The 17,028-nt window shown below is 47.5% G+C and overlaps 1 protein-coding gene across 1 annotated transcript in view; it reads left to right on the top strand.

Annotated features, from left to right (window-relative positions):
- The window catches only part of ADGRL4 (adhesion G protein-coupled receptor L4), a 308,744-nt gene extending 292,324 nt beyond the window's left edge, over nt 1-16,420 (top strand). The window contains exon 16 of the mRNA XM_088450302.1: nt 10,535-16,420. Coding sequence (XP_088306428.1) covers nt 10,535-10,597 — 63 coding nt within the window. The 3' untranslated portion in view covers nt 10,598-16,420. The remainder of the gene's footprint in view (nt 1-10,534) is intronic.
- The last annotated feature ends 608 nt before the right edge of the window (nt 16,421-17,028 follow it).

Below are 17,028 nucleotides of genomic sequence, written 5' to 3'. Positions count from 1 at the left end.
ACCTAACCCTCCCGGGTTAGCCCTGTCCCCCCCGGTAGCCCCTAACCCTCCCCTCCCACGCCCGCCGCCCAGCTTACCTTTTTTCGGCATGCCGGGGTTCGGGATTCCGGCGGTCGGCATGTCGACCATCGGCTTCCTGCTGCATCCCCTCTGAGGGATAGACACATCAAAGTTCAAAAGCCCTATTCCCATTAGAAACCATACCTCAAAGGATTACCAGGGGGATACTTATTTAACAAATATTGTGCATACTTACCTACTCGCCCGATTTGGCCGTGAACCTCGTATGGTGTTCCCCGGCCTTCTGGAAAAGTTTGTAAACCCCCCGTCTAGCCGCTGACCCCCCAGACCCCCCGGCGAATCACAGACAAACTACCGCAGCGGGGGTGGGGGGGTGACAATCTCGGAATTTTGTAGATGATGCAACTTTTTGGCCACGCTCCCCCCTCTCCCCCCATTGCCAGGTAGTGTCCCCGGCTGCTCCCCTCTCTACCGTGCCACGCCCCCCTGCTTGTTCGATCCGGCTGCCAGAATGTCGGCGAGTATGGTATAGTGTCAGTCATGGTTGCCTACCCCTCCGGATTCTGTGGGACGCTTCTGGATTAGTCTTAAGGTCCCCACTGCCAGAGAAGGGTAAGCATAATTCCGGAACCCGGATTCCCCCGTCTAATGCCTATCGCTATGCCGGACTGCGCAAGTCCAGAAGCGACGTGGAGGATGAGCTCACTGCATACAAGATGTCATGAGCCAAGATGACAAAATTCCCTGCACTATGCACCCATCCTGCCCACTTCGTCCTCCCTCCCTCCCTATGGATATCCCGGAGAGGGAGCCTTGTCGGCTGAATTAGGATGTCAATACCAGATCAGAGGATTGCCAGAGTAGTATCTGAGATATCTGCTGCGTTCCCTCTATTCATTCGCAATAGTCATGCCCATAGATTTGTATGGGACTGTCTGCCAGATTTGGTGAGCTCTAGGGAACTGATATTATGGAATTGGTATGAAATACCGCCGGCAGCCTGACAGGAGCAGAGTGCGACGCAGCGGAAGCCCGACAGCACTGGAAATCCCGATCAAGGATAGGTAAGTATACACTAACCTAACCTAACCCCCCTATCCCTAACCCTAACTTCCCCCGCAAGTGCCTAACCCTAATCCCGCCTCTAAGTGCCTAACCCTAACCACCCCCTTCCCCGCTGCCTAAACCTAAGTCCCCCGGGGGGGTGCCTAACCCTCCCCCCCGCGGCTGTCCGCTCGCAGCACCCGGCATCACTACGCCAGTCTCCCGGCGTCGGGGAAATGCGGGCAACTACATCTAGACGCCCAGCATTTCACCCTTGCCGGGATAAGACAGTCGGGAAGCCGGCTGCCGGTATATAGGCAGTCGGCTTCTCGATTGCCTCCCGATATTACAGAACTTCCTTAGTGCAATGTCCTGCAATCAGTCTCTGCAAAAATTGGGGCTAATTCAGTATTACACGCTAGTGCCATGCTGAACGTAAATTCCTGATTATCAGGGAACGTAGCCTCTGCTATACAGGCGCAGAACAATGGGAGACAATGGAGCTCCAGCTCTGAAGGGCACCTCCTCCATTGCCCACAATATATTCACCCCACTTAGGGCTGTAACTATGTACCCGCAGTGTACCGTCACGGCAGCCCCCTATACATGGCACCCCATCCCGGGACCTGAGAAACCACCATACACTAGTGGAGAGCTCCATGTCAGTCTATCAGCTGCCGCCTCTGTCTATATATAGCCTGTCTGCATGCGAATTGCTACATTACAGTGTCAGCGGCTGTGTTGGGGTGGGCACCAAGTTATAACTTGCCTCTGGGCATCTGGGATGAACTTACGCCACTGCTGCTACGCTTCCGCCTGATTGACAGGCAGAGGCAATTAAGGGGCAATTAAGGGGTGGTGTTGGGGCAGGGAGGGCTGACATTCCTGGAAACGGGGGGGGGGTGGCTGCCTCGTTTTCCAGGAGTGGTAGGGACACATGTTCTAGGCCTAACAAGCCTGCGTAAGCTGAGGCTTACTCAGTTGGCCGACGCCGTCCACTGATAGTTGCAATGGTTATCCCAGCCTGCGACCTCTGTCGCAGTGCTGGGATTGCAAATGCAGTAGAGGTCATACATCTGTCGCTGCATTTATTTATTACCATGGACGGAATTGCAAAGTTGCCTGCGTGCCTGTGTGCTGCCTCCGTGCTTGTGTGCTGCCTGCGTGCCTGTGTGCTGCCTGGGTGCCTGTGTGCTGCCTGCATACCTGTGTGCTTCCTGCATACCTGTGTGTTGCCTGTGTGCTGCTTCGTGCCTGTGTGCTGCCTGCGTGCCTGTGTGCTGCTTCATGCCTGTGTGCTGCCTGCGTGCCTGGGTGCTGCCTGTGTGCCTGTGTGCTGCTTCGTGCCTGTGTGCTGCCTGCGTGCCTGTGTGCTGCTTTGTGCCTGCAGCTGCCTGCGTGCCTGTGTCCTGCCTGCGTGCCTATGTGTTGCCTGCGTGCCTGTGTGCTGCCTGCATACCTGTGTGCTGCCTGCGTGCCTGTGTGCTGCTTTGTGCCTGTGTGCTGCCTGCGTGCCTGCGTGCTGCCTGCGTGCCTGTGTGCTGCTTTGTGCCTGTGTGCTGCCTGCGTGCCTGTGTGCTGCTTCGTGCCTGCAGCTGCCTGCGTGCCTGTGTCCTGCCTGCGTGCCTATGTGCTGCCTGCGTGCCTGTGTGCTGCCTGCATACCTGTGTGCTGCTTCGTGCCTGTGTGCTGCTCCATGCCTGTGTGCTGCCTGCGTGCCTGTGTGCTGCTTCGTGCCTGTGTGCTGCCTGCATACCTGTGTGCTGCCTGCGTGCCTGTGTGCTGCTTCGTGCCTGTGTGCTGCCTGCGTGCTGCCTGCGTGTCTGTGTGCTGCTTTGTGCCTGTGTGCTGCCTGCGTGCCTGTGTGCTGCTTCGTGCCTGTGTGCTGCCTGCATGTCTGTGTGCTGCCTGCGTGCCTGTGTGCTGCCTGCATACCTGTGTGCTGCCTGCGTGCCTGTGTGCTGCCTGCGTGCCTGTGTGCTGCTTTGTGCCTGTGTGCTGCCTGCGTGCCTGTGTGCTGCTTTGTGCCTGTGTGCTGCTTTGTGCCTGTGTGCTGCCTGCGTGCCGCCTGCGTGCCTGTGTGCCGCCTGCGTGCCTGTGTGCCGCCTGCGTGCCTGTGTGCTGCCTGCGTGCCTGTGTGCTGCCTGCGTACATATGTGCTGCCTGCGTGCCTGTGTGCTGCTCCATGCCTGTGTGCTGCCTGCGTGCCTGTGTGCTGCTTTGTGCCTGTGTGCTGCCTGCGTGCCTGTGTGCTGCCTGCGTGCCTGTGTGCTGCTTTGTGCCTGTGTGCTGCCTGCGTGCCTGTGTGCTGCTTCGTGCCTGCAGCTGCCTGCGTGCCTGTGTCCTGCCTGCGTGCCTGTGTGCTGCCTGCGTGCCTGTGTGCTGCCTGCATACCTGTGTGCTGCTTCGTGCCTGTGTGCTGCTCCATGCCTGTGTGCTGCCTGCGTGCCTGTGTGCTGCTTCGTGCCTGTGTGCTGCCTGCATACCTGTGTGCTGCCTGCGTGCCTGTGTGCTGCTTCGTGCCTGTGTGCTGCCTGCGTGCTGCCTGCGTGTCTGTGTGCTGCTTTGTGCCTGTGTGCTGCCTGCGTGCCTGTGTGCTGCTTCGTGCCTGTGTGCTGCCTGCATGTCTGTGTGCTGCCTGCGTGCCTGTGTGCTGCCTGCGTGCCTGTGTGCTGCCTGCGTGCCTATGTGCTGCCTGCGTGCCTGTGTGCTGCCTGCGTGCCTGTGTGCTGCCTGCGTGCCTGTGTGCTGCTTCATGCCTGTGTGCTGCCTGCGTGCCTGTGTGCTGCCTGCGTGCCTATGTGCTGCCTGCGTGCAGCTCTGCAATTTCATCCTAAGCTGAATCACCCCCATTGTTGTCATACAGTATAAATGTAGATCCCCTAGACAAATGTCAGTAATAGGTAATATCTCCAATAGCTGAATAGACTTTGAAATCTGTCGGTAGGGTGTTCTTAAATGTCCCAGATTCCACATGTGTCAAATCCTGTGCTGCATCTTCCTCATCATCTCTCCCCTGCAAATATTAAATGTGCGGAGTATCAGGGACTTCACAGGACTCTATTATACAGAGTAGGTAATGTATTGTTACTTAACCAGATGGTTCTATGGGGGTAAATTTACTAAGATTCGATTTTTTCCCGATTTGTCCCGTTTTTCAACTCGGATAGTATCGATCAAAAACGGACGTTTTTAACAGGATCGTTTTGATTGATGGTGTATTTGGTCGATCCTGTCCGTTTTGAAGTCCCGATTTCACCGCCCGAATTTCTCTCCCGAACAAGCAGGCTGCACATATCAGTGACATATGTGCAGACTGCTTTTTTATATATATATATATATATATATATATATATTTTAAGGGTTAATTTCTTAATAAAAACTTACGTGGGTTCCCCCCCAAAAGCCTAACCAGCCCCGGACCTGTCAGCCTGTCCCGGGGAACAAAACGAGTAGGGTTCCACCGTAATTTAGGTACCAGCACCTGGCTGCAGGGCCAGTCCTGGTTTTAAATATAGGGGGAAAAAAATTGCGTAGGGGTCCCCCTATATTTAAAACCAGTACTGGACCCAAAACCATATCCCGGAGACCCTATTACCAGGTCTCCAGGTCCAAAGCATTATCACCCCAAGCCACTCAGGCCAAGCCTGAGATCTCAGGGGAGGTGGGGACCCCATAAAAAAGGGGTCCCCCCTCTCCCGAACCCCAGGCTTGGTCTGAAGCCCGGGGCTCTTCCCCCTGGGCTGTGTGTACGGGGGTAATGGGGGAGGCCAAATAAAGTGTGACTATTGTATTTTACCGTGGAACTACAGGTGCCAGCACGCCAGCCATTTTTCACTTGTGGAACTACAAGTGCCAGCTGACATGCGGCACTTGTAGCTCCACTGTAAAATAAATAGTTAAAAAAACACATCACTCACACACCATAGAAAGTAGGTTTATTGCACACCTACCACACTCTCACATACTTACCTGCTGCCTGATGTTCACGTCCCCTTGTCAACAAAAAGTATTCATGGATGTACGTGCAAAAAACTTCCAATACTCACCTTTTGTCCCATGATGTTCTCCGCAGAAATCCATTATGGATCACGGACTCACTGTAAGTACATGCTGAAGCTTGTAGTTACAGTACGCGAATGACAAAATCACCCGACTTTAATGATAGTAAATTCCCGATTTGCAAATCGGGACCAAATTGAATTAGTACATTTACCCTGTGGTCTCTGTGCTGGTCCTGCTTGTCCCAGTGCCTTGGTCTGTAGGGCGGATAACAAATCAAATGGTTTTATTACAAATACATTAACAAGTGCCTGTGGTGTCTCTGTGAGAGTACAACTGGGCGTAGGGACAAAATAAGGTCCAATCAATGATAAAATTAAAGTTTAGCTGAAAGTACAAATGTTGGGCAGAGTGGTTGTGTCTCCTTCTATGGGACTGTGAGATTGTCCCATTTACCAAGCTTAGCTTTCCTGAACTGGGCCTCATCGGCTAGCACCATGTTTAAAAAGGATACAGGCTACAGGATTGCAATTTTTTCAGAGTAAGGTCCCTTAGTAACCTCAGGTTACTAACTTGATGGTCGCAGCTGGTAGTAAATTGATAACATTAGCTAATGCCTGACTATTTACTCTTCCCTGGAATGGGATATTATTGGAATCCTTGTCCCAGCAAGAGACTTAGGGGGTCATTCAGACCCGGTCGTTAGCGCCGATGCGCTCGGACCGGGTCGATGGCCCCCCACAGAGCATGTGCACGACGGCGCCGTCGTGTGCATGCGTGAGACCCGCTACGACCGACAGAGTCGGTCGTAGCGGGTCTCGATCCAAAGGGGGCGAGCTGTCGATGTTGATTGACAGCTCGCCCCGTTTGGAAGATGGGCCGGGGGGGTGGCAGCCCAAACGGGGGCGTTCCCATGGGAACGCCTACCGTTTGGGGCGGCCCCACTGACATCACTAGTGATGTCAGTGGAGAGCGTCCGGCTCAGACAGAGCCGAAAGCTCTCCAGGGCTTACGACAAGGGAGACCCTACCCTAGGGTCTCGTCGTAAGCCCCGATGGTCGCGATGGTCTTGACCATCGCGACCATCACCTTAGGCGGTCGTAAGGCTGTGGGTGTTAACCCACAGCCTTACCACCGCAATGGAGGACGTCTTGAAAATTCAAGACGTCCTCCCCTCATTCAGACCGACCGCACGCTCTGTGCGACCGGCTCTGAATGAGGTCCTTATTGTGTACCTTGTCTATATGCCTCTCTATCTGTTATGACATTGCCCCTGCCATATGTCATCCTGTCCTCACCATAAGACATCACTCATCTCCTGATATACTCTATGCTGCTGGGAACCCTGCTCCTCCCACCTTATGTAACTCAGTCTGTGACTTCCTGCTGCCTCCATTCCCTCCTCACATCATGTCACTGCCCCTGTCACATGCAGCCCTGTCCTCACTAACACATCACTCATCTCCTGATATACTCTGTGCTGCTAGGGACCCTGCTCCTCCCACTATATAACTCTCAGTCTGTGAGTTCTTGCTCCCCCCATTTCCCTGCTCAGTCCTCATATCATATCACTGCCTCTGTCACAAGCAGTCCTATTCTCAGTTACACATGAGTCACGTGGTCACTGACACAAAATCAGCTCTTTTTTTATTTTAATTCAATAATACATAATTTTCTATAAATACAGCCTATACACTTTTATAGAGTTCTCTTTTTAAGTATCAGAACTGAAGCATATAGTGGCTCACACATGCACGGAGACTGGCCTGGCAAAGCTGTAAGCCTTACCGTACTGGCACAGTACAGTATTACCGTGGCTGCCGGTTGGCGCTCACCTGCTTTTGGGAGATTTTTTTTTTTATAAATTGCGGAGATACTGTAAGTGATTTTTGACTACTTATCACCAGAATTGGGACATTCAATGTAACACAAGTTACTGAGATAGCGAATCGGCTGTCATGAAATGTATTGATTTCATTCAGTTACTAGCAATGGGCATTCGCCATGTGCGGCCAGTCACTCACACAGTGGTCAGTGGTCATCAGAAGTGGACAGATCAATTCAGTGTTTGCCACTCAGTTTGTGTCATTAGTCTTCAGTTCTGAGAGGTTGTTGCAGTTTCTGTAAATAAGCTTGTAGACAGGAAGTATGATTTCCATTGGGTAAATAATCCCCCGCCACAATGGCAGCTTTATATCAAATATCTACGGTATAGATAAGTTCTTAAATGCCTCATTTATTAATGAGTTTTATCTTTCACAACGAGTTTTAAAACTCATTTCGTATGATAATGCTGCTCCAGCCAATCAGCTCCCAACTGTCATCTGTTTGTAAAATGACAGTTGGTTGCTGATTGGCTGGATCATCATTATCATACACAACAAGTTTTATCACTTGTTGCGTATGGTAAAACTCGTTCATATATGGACCACTAAACTTTTAAAATAGCCGCGAGGGGTGCGAATTGCCGTTGCAACGGCATTAAAACGCCGGCAATGGACCTGCGCCTCGCACCCTTTGCGGACCGATCTGAGACCGAGATTCGCAGAATTTTGCTCGCAGCCCTATGGGGCTGCAAACAGAATTCCGCAAGTCCAGGCTGCCGTAAAGTGCAGCCATTGCCGCGATGACTCGGGCCAGCGAGATCATCGTGGCTAATAGGATCGACCCCTATGCGTTACTAGTTCTTCATGCTCAGGATTTTATAAAGGCCCCTTTAAACATACTTTGGTGAAAGGTCTATTAATATAAATTTGTATAATGTCTGACCATTTACGTTATACAGTAGTACGTACTGTTCTTGTTTATTTGTTTTGTGTGGATGTTTTTGCCTCATGTTATGGCTGTTTATATCAATTACCGCTTTAGAGTTCATTCATATGCAAAGTACTAAGTATGCACTCAGAATATTTCCATTCATTATCTCATTCATTCCAAGAGACTGCGCTTCAGAAGCATTTAAATCACTTTGGGGAAGATTTATCAAAGCTTGGAGAAAGATAAAGGACTAACCAATCAGCTCCTGTCATTTTTCTTATAAACACAGCCTGACGGGTTGGGTACGGAGCACTCGCAGGCTGAGCCACGCCCTGAATTCTGTCGCGACGCACATGTTTTTTGTGGCCATCTCCCGATGCCGTCCACAAACCGTCCCTGTCTGTCAATCATTTTGCGAATAAACCCTCACTGCGAGCAATATCTGTATTGATGCTTGACGCACGTGCAGACTATGGTAATCGCTCAACTGTCTTAAATATCGCTCTCCGAGCTTTGAAAAACCTCCTTCATTATGAACTGCTGTAAACTTATCGGGCCCATATACTAGAATACATTGTTATGGCTGCAAAATGTACAAGTTTATGAGGTAAGAAAACGCATCGCTAATATTCAATGCCAACACATAGCAAGAACTTATAACCTAGGGCCCTATTTATCAATATTAGTTTTACTAAAAAGAATGTGAAAAAGGGGTGTTTTGTTTTCATACTCTTTTCACATTATTTTAGTATCACATAAATGTATTAAAGGGCAATTAGAGTAGTTTTCATGAAAAACTACTCCAAGCCCTTTATTTGCATATTAGTAAGCAGATCACATTTCCCATACTTGTAATAGGAAATGCGATCTGCCTGCAATGTACTAAAAATAAATTGTAACAAATTAACGAGGGCAGCCCTGTGATAATAACGCCATCTCCATTATCAGGGCTTTCCCCGGGTTCCACGACTCCTGCTCTGCTATGACAGGCAAAGCAGAGCCGGGAGCCGGCCCCGATGATCATCTAAATAGATTATAGAATAGAATATTAGTCAGGCTTCATGAATATTAGCCAGGCAGTTTTGAAATGCAATCCATTATAATTTGTTTACACGTTGGTATCTTGTGTTTGCAGTACAGCGGAAAATGGCAGGTATGGAGCGACCGTGATGCCTAGGACGTGGACTTTATATGAGCAAAGCATTTATGTGTTGTAATGAAAATACAAAACTGGTGTTTGTCTTAGTAAAATAACCTCCATTGGCGCATCTATAATGGGTGCGCAGTGTGCCTGCCTCAGGGGGGACCCACACCATACACCATACACCAATGTTTAAAACTTATCAGCCTACAGAGTCCCACATCGGTGCTGCAGCACAAATCACTGGGAAAATGGTGCGGCGGCCATGTTACTGAAGACCTGCGCATGGGCTGATACAATGTCAGAGCCGACTGCACTGCAGAGAGGAGGGGGCCCGAGTGGTCTGTACACTGGCCCCTAGTGGCGTAACTATAGAGGGTGCAAGGGGTGTGCTTGCTATGTGGTCCAGCGGCTTAGGGGGCCCACCAGCCCAGCAAGCAGCACCCTGCCAAGTACATTGCCGATGTTATTTTTAATCAGGCGCCGGTCGTGAGCCAATAGGAACTCGGCTGCTGGTCCGCAAGTTCCGATTGGCTCACCACCGGCGCCTGATTAAAAATGACATAGGCGCTCCTCTGATATGTCTCTCACAAGAAGCTGGGAGGAGGCGTGGCTATGATGACATCCCCGGACCACGGCCACGCCTCCTCCCAGCTTCAGTGAGGAGAGATAGAGCGCAAACGCAGGATTGCTAGACGGGGGTTTCCAAATGCGTGATTTTAGAGCGAGTCTGGCCAGTCCATGAAGGGGCAGAATTAGTACTTATCCAGCTTTAATATGCGTCATACAATGTGTATTGTGTGTCATAATTCCAGCATATACAGGATCACAGTAAGTCATTTGATGCGGCAGTAAGCCATCCTGCCTGAGCTGAATGTTTTTATTTTAGATGTGGGCACCATTCCAGGGCATGGGAGCAAGTCCCGGAGTCTGGGGGAGCAGCAGAAGAACGTAGCACTTCCCTGGACATACAGTATATGTACATATTGGGCTCTATAGCAGTGCATCCCTAACAGTGCATGTTTTCCAGATCTCCTAGTTGGTGCACAGGTTATTTATTACTGGCTGATACATTTTAAAAGATCCACAGGTGGCGCTAATTATTTCATTTGTGATACTGAGAAGAACATGCAGCACTAGAAAATTCTATTATATTACTATTTGTACAGTGGTCATAGTATGTGTTGGTGAGGGGGGTACCAGGCAGACGGAAACCCCCCCTGCGTTTGCCTATGCGCGGCGCGCTCAGGACGATGTAAGTAGTGCGGGGATGGAGGAGGGGGGGCTGGGAATAGGTAGACCTATGGGGACCCCGGGGAAATTTTGCTATGAGGCCGCCATACCTCTGGTTACGCCCCCTGCTGGCCCCCTCCTTTCTTAAACCACCCTTGCTCCAATCTTATGGTTTACTGGATATTCATAGAGGAACGAAGACAAATACTGTAAATGTGCTGGATGTGCGCTACATACATTTGTGCGTGGAAAGTCAATTTTGTGCGATTTATATTACGTCATGTTTTCCTTCACTCAGTTATCTGCGTCAAATGAAAAGATGTCTTTGTTTTCCAGATACAAGAAGAATACTACAGATTATTCAAAAACGTGCCGTGTTGTTTTATGTGTTTGAGATAAGCAGATGGACCGGCCGCCATTTACAGCGAACCTTTGTGCCAATGCAGTTATGAGATCTCCCCCATGACGCAGAGACGCAGTATAATGATGGATGGAATTGCGCTTTGTAGCTGAGGTTGCAGTATACATCTGTAATAGGCTGTAGGACATATCTTTCTGTTGTTTATTCCCTTTAGATTGCTTCCGCATGATAATCATTCATAGCATACAGTATACAAGCCACAAATACTGCTGTCATATTTGTATGAGCGTGGTGCATTATGGGACTTGTAACCCTTAGCAACCAATCAGAATTAAGATGGCATTTTTCCAGCACAGTTTAGAAAGTGAACACTAACATTTCATTGGTTGCTCTGGGTTACAGCACAATTGTACATAATGCTCAATGTGAATTAGTAGGCCCCAATCCCTCCTGTGCAGGAAATGCGATATACTGTACTGTACCTTTTGGGTTTTTTACAATGTGCAATATGTTATTTAACAGAGCAGGTCATCCATATACCATGGACGAGATGTATATTTTATATTTACTGAATGAAGTGGACAGAGATCAATAAGAAAGAGGAATAATTCTGAAAACTGTTGCATGGGGACGGTACCACCATCACAATTGGGACTGCATTGTCCGACAGTTGGGAGGTGTGTCTCACTCGAGGACGCTCTGCGCAGGGAACGATTGCCGCACGCCCCTTCCACCTGGTGAAAGTGTGATTGGAAGGGGCCTGAAGCGGACACGCCCCCTCTGTGATCTGGCCATGCCCCCTTGTCCCAATCTCTCTGCAAATATTGAGCAGTATGGACTAAAATATTGTACGTTGTGTAATAGGTTCCAAGACGAAGGAACCAGCGTGATTTTGGGGGAGTTCGCCGCAATCAGTAATGAGGCTGGTTATTTATATTTAGTATATTTAGCTGCTTGCAGATTCCACCATCTTAGAACCTATTACATTACACAACAGAGGATTACTAAAATCCTGGATGATGTCTGTTGTTGGGTCTTTGGGACTTTATACACTGTGAGCCTGATTTAGAACTTAAGGTCATATAAACAGGAGCAAAACAGGAGCAATTTAGTCCTGGACGCACCTTTTGCATGCCGGGTAAATGCTGGCTGATTCAGTATGTAAAGAACCAATACTGGTTTCACCTTCATTTTTAGAAGATAGAACACTCCCTTTCCAAAATACAGGGGTCTATTTACTAAGCTTTAGATGGAGATATAAAGTACCAGCCAATGAGCTCCTGCCATACCACAGGCTGCGTTTGAAAAATTACACTTAGGAGCTGGTTGGCTGGTACTTTATCTCAATCCAAGGAATAGTAAATAGATCCCGTAATCTCTGCACATTTTAAACTGCCCCACCCGCAGCGCAGCCTGTTTTCTTTCATTATTTATTACCAGTTATTTATATAGCGCCCACATATCCCACAGCGCATTACAGAGAATATTTGTCCAGTCACATCAGTCCCTGCCCCAGTGGAGCTTACACTCTATATTCCCCATCACATGCACACATACACACACTAGGGTTAATTTGTGTTGGGGGCCAATTAACCTACCCGTATATTTTTGGAGTGTGGGAAGAAACCGGAGTACCCGGAGGAAACCCACGCAAGCACAGGGAGAATATACAAACTCCACACAGGTAGAGCCGTGGTGGGAATCGAACCCAAGACCTCAGTGATGTGAGGCAGTAATGCTAACCATTACAAGGTCTGATGCTGTATGTTTTGCTCTTACTTTAGATGTGCTCCTAACTCTGAAGCAGGCCCCCGTGGCCACATTGTCTCATTTTGTCCTAGACACCAGCAGATTATTGCATCTCTTCAAAAATTTAAATTGTGTGTTTTCCACTTCCAGATGCCCAGTGCCGTACATTGCCCAGTGACGTATTGCCCTGTGACGTATTGCCCTGTGACCTATTGCCCAGTGACGTATTGCCCTGTGATGTATATTGCCCTGTGTGTATCCTGCTGTAACATTTAACTATATAAATTATCCTGACTACACTCCGCACTTTCCAGTGATTTTACTCAAAGAGGCAGAATAGTTTATTGTATGTTGTCCCTGGATACGACCCAGCTCTGCTGTGTCCTCTATATTGTGCTATGTTTCATATCCCCAAATAACATACAAAAACATGATGTACCCGATGATGTATATGCATGGCTGAAACACAAAGAGGAAAGACAAAGCAATGTATTTAGTAAAGGTTACAGAAGAGCATGCACAGGCCAATATAAGAAAGTCCTTCCAATGGCTATTTACTCCTTTCACAACAACCCAGAAAATAATAATGTAAACGTCAATAAAATCTCTGTGGTTGAAATAAGTCATTTAATTAAAATCTAGTGATGCTTCCTTTATCTCTGCTTACACAGAGTGTTATAAATGATCAGAACAGAATTAATTTACACATATTCAGCATTCGTACAGCTTACGTTGTTTTTGGATGCATGGTAAAATAAAAAAGGTTGATTTGTATATTTTGCACAGCTAGGGGGCGCCATTCTCATGTAGGCCCCTGCATTATTTTATACCAGTCTGCTTATTATTCTCAATGTTCGGCGACTCCTCCATTTTAATTATGCACCCAACCAGATCTATAATAAAGATATTTAAGAAATGTTACCCTACATGAGGAGGGTTAAATTGTACAGCGGAATGTAATTACTACGTCCATGAGTGGTCCTGCATGGTACTGTACAATAGGGATGGGTATGGGCTGGCACATTTGATCAAAGGTTGCCAAATCTTTCTTTGTATGCTCAGGAGATAAATCAGTTTTTCATGTGGTTTAGTGTGTTCTAAACTCTGCGATTGCAAACAGAAGACAAATTTTACAATATGTCGCTCGGTCTTAATTTATAACAATAACATTTCTCAGTATTCATGAAGTAAATGGACTCTGAGATCCAATATTTATAGGAAAGCTGCCAATGTATTCACTAGGAGCAATCCCCGGCCTTTGCTGAGACCTGAGTCACTGCGCCCCTCATTCATAAGTGTTTCCACTTGTTCCTTGGCTGAATATTAGTTCTGACCTCAGCGGCGTATAGATGAAGTGTCCACTTGTATCATGTATGTCACAATAACAGCATTTACTGTATCAGTCCATTTACTGTATCTATAAATGCGCCAAATTATTTACAATAAAATAGACATCAATAAGAGAATCACTTTGTAAAACCTACAGTTTATTATTTTTTTTTTTAACAAAGAAATGTTTATAGAATATATTTATAAGAATATATTTTAATAGTTATTTGCAGTTGAATTGTTATTATTTTCTATACTTGAGTAGTACTTTATTTACTGGTAAGTGACAGCTGAAAACCTATCAATTTGCATTAAAACAAAGGCTACAAATTCAAAAGATATTTACAAGATAATGAAAATTACTGTTTACCGCTCTGCGAATGTAAATGAGGCAAACTGCGTCTGGCAGGCGGGCAATAACCATTAGCGCATGGGAACCTTGAGAGATGCAGTATCAAGAGCTATGTTAATTTGGTTGAACCCGTTGCATAACGCACCGTCCTATTTATATGTCATGTTTGATTGAAGAACTACAGGAAGAGGACAAACACTTAACCTAAGGCAATACCTGTACTGTCAATCAATGTTAAAGGCACTTTAAAGCTTTTTCTCTGAACCCCACTAATAGTGATCATTTGTTTTGCATTTATATATCTGCAACCCCAGCGCCAAATGAACAATGTACCCCACTTATGGCACTTCTCCTTGTTCTCCAGGGGCATCTGTTATCCATTTCACCCAAGATGGCATTTATTGGTGCCGCCCCATCACACTAGTCCCCCCCAACCTCGTGTTGCGACCATTTCTGCCGACACTGGTTTGCAGCGATCTGAGATAAGACTCCTGGGAGGAATGAGCCCCCTGCGATCAGCCTGCGCTGTAACCGATTTTGCTGATCTGCGAACCTGAGTTTCCATACAAGCCTCTTGCTGGGCTATGTTTGTGCTGGGCTATGTTTGATAATTGCAGATGTAAATGTTTGACGAGTAATACAATTTGCCAGCATAGTGTACAGATTAGGAACAATGGTCGCAAGAAGCGAGCGCCCGCTCTGAATGAGGACCGGCGCTTGACTTCAAGTGCGGCCTCCTGGTCACTAGCTAAGCTGTGGGTTACCACCCACAGCTTTAGCGACCGACCAGGTTGATGGTCGCGATGGTCAAGACCATCGCGACCATCAGGGGCTTGATACGAGACCCTAAGGTTCGGTCTCGGCAACCGCAAGCCCCAGGGAGCTTCCTGCTCTGATCGAGCAGGAAGCTCCCCACTGACATCACTGTTGATGTCAGTGCGGCCGCCCACAAAACGGCAGGTGTTCCTTAAGGAACGCCTCCATTAGTGAAACCACCCCCCTGCCATGCAAACAAAACGGATCGAGCTGTCGATCAACATCGACAGCCGCCCCTTTTGTAGTGAGCTCCAGAGCGAGAGAATTTCTCTCTCGCTCCGGGACTTGCGGACGCGCAGTGCGGCCACTGCGCGTGCGCAGGGCCTAAACATCAACCCAGTTGCGAGCACTTAGCGCTTGCGACCGGGTCTGAATGAGGTCCAATGACTTTAGATGTTTAGTTGTAAATTTTGTTTGCAGATTCAAAATGACAGATTAGGTGTAAATGACTACATTAATTTTAGTTGAGTGTAGATGAGTGTTACATTTTAGCTGCAGACTGCTACAATGTGGCCACTTGCTCACGGGAAGAGAAAAAAAAACAGATGAAAGTTTTGTCATTTCTGAAAAATCTAAGAATATTGGGAATCTTTAATGACAGATCCACCCTATGTATTTGTGTAACTAAAATATAAAAAATGTTAATGTTTTAAGGCCCCTCTGCTGTATCATTTATCTCTATGTTATAGGTTTCTTTAAAGGTGTGAAGCGATGGCATGCCTCCATACGATTACTGCCAGTTAGGTGCTGTGCTCCTCACCCATTGCGTGTGTGGGGACCCTTGCCCCAATTTCTGCTGTCTATGGTCACTTGGCTGAAAAGTCAAAGAATTTCAGTGGATATAGTGAATGCAGCAAACACGAAATATGAAGGAAGAGCAATATCTCCGCCCTGAAGCCACATTTACCAGACTCCGCGGTACCCTACCCTTTCGGAATCGGTGTTCCACGTCCAACCCCTCCCTTGGGCAGTGCCGGATTAACAGCAGGATAGGGGGCCGCCACACTAGGCTACATCACCAGCATTGGGGTGACAATGACGTAATGTGAACTGGAGTTTCCATGTGGCATAATGTGAACTTGGGGCACTACAGTGTGTTTAACACATTTGTTGTGCTAGGAGCATTTACACATTATTATTTTTAATCATCACTATATCATATTGACAGTTTTAGTGGTAGGAGCCCCCATCAATGAGTTGCTCAGGTGCCCCTTATAAATCTTATTGCCGGGTTACATGGTAAGAAGGGGCTCATCAGCCGGGCTTGTATAGAATTTGCGCACTGCCTTTAATAACAGCAAGTGATGCAGAATTTGGAATTCACAGGTGGCTCTGTAGAGTGTGTTTCTGTATTGGAACGTTTATATCTTTAAATGCTACAAAATTTATACTGACACAGGTCATGTTTTAGCCGTAAGCCTGCTTTAAATCGCCCAAGGAAATTCCAACTATTTAACTATTAATTATAAAGACATGGACAGTTCAGCGAAAAACATTTACTTGTGACAAAACATTTTCAGCTAGATATATATATATATATGCAGTATGTGCTTGTTGTACTTAAATGTATTGTATGTGTTTTATACTTGTTGAAAATAAAAAGTGTTTTGCTGTCTGTCTGTATTATTGCTAATAGTGAATTAATGTTAAAATTAAGTTGCTACAGATTGCGAAACAGAGGCATTTTTATAATGGGGGAAACTCTTGCACCTCAGGAATACATCGAGGGCCTGATTCAGAGCCGCTCGTAAGCGGCCGCTCGTTCGCTCCGAGCGATGTTCGCACAACTGGGCATGCGTATGGGTTGTAATACACATGCGCGAACCAGTCATTGCGGTCGGAAATTGTGTGCTCGCAAAATAGCGAATGCCTGCTAATTTGAGTGACAGAATGAGGCGTTTGTGGGTGGTAACAGGGGAAGGTGCTTGAAAATGGGGAGTGGAGATCCAAACGCAGGCATGCCAAATGGTCAAAACGGGCGTTTTAAGGGTGTGCATAATTAACAAAGCAGCGTCATCGACCACGTCACTTGGTTGTTTCTTAGCCTGAACTGTTCGCATGATTGCGGTAGGAAAATCCTACCACAAGCACTGCGAGCAGTTCATACGCCTTTCGATGTACTCGATTAATCAAATAAATAGTGGAGATGACGTAGGATGCGAGCGGCCAGGGGGCGTCTTTACAAAATAGCGAACACATATTTTGTTCGCTCGCTCAGACATA

The sequence above is a fragment of the Taudactylus pleione genome, unplaced genomic scaffold (assembly GCF_031769625.1).
Source record: "Taudactylus pleione unplaced genomic scaffold, aTauple2 ptg000514l, whole genome shotgun sequence".
NCBI classification, from domain to species: domain Eukaryota; kingdom Metazoa; phylum Chordata; class Amphibia; order Anura; family Myobatrachidae; genus Taudactylus; species Taudactylus pleione.
The sequence above is the reverse complement of the archived record's forward strand: the minus strand, read 5'-3'. Positions and strand labels throughout refer to the sequence as shown.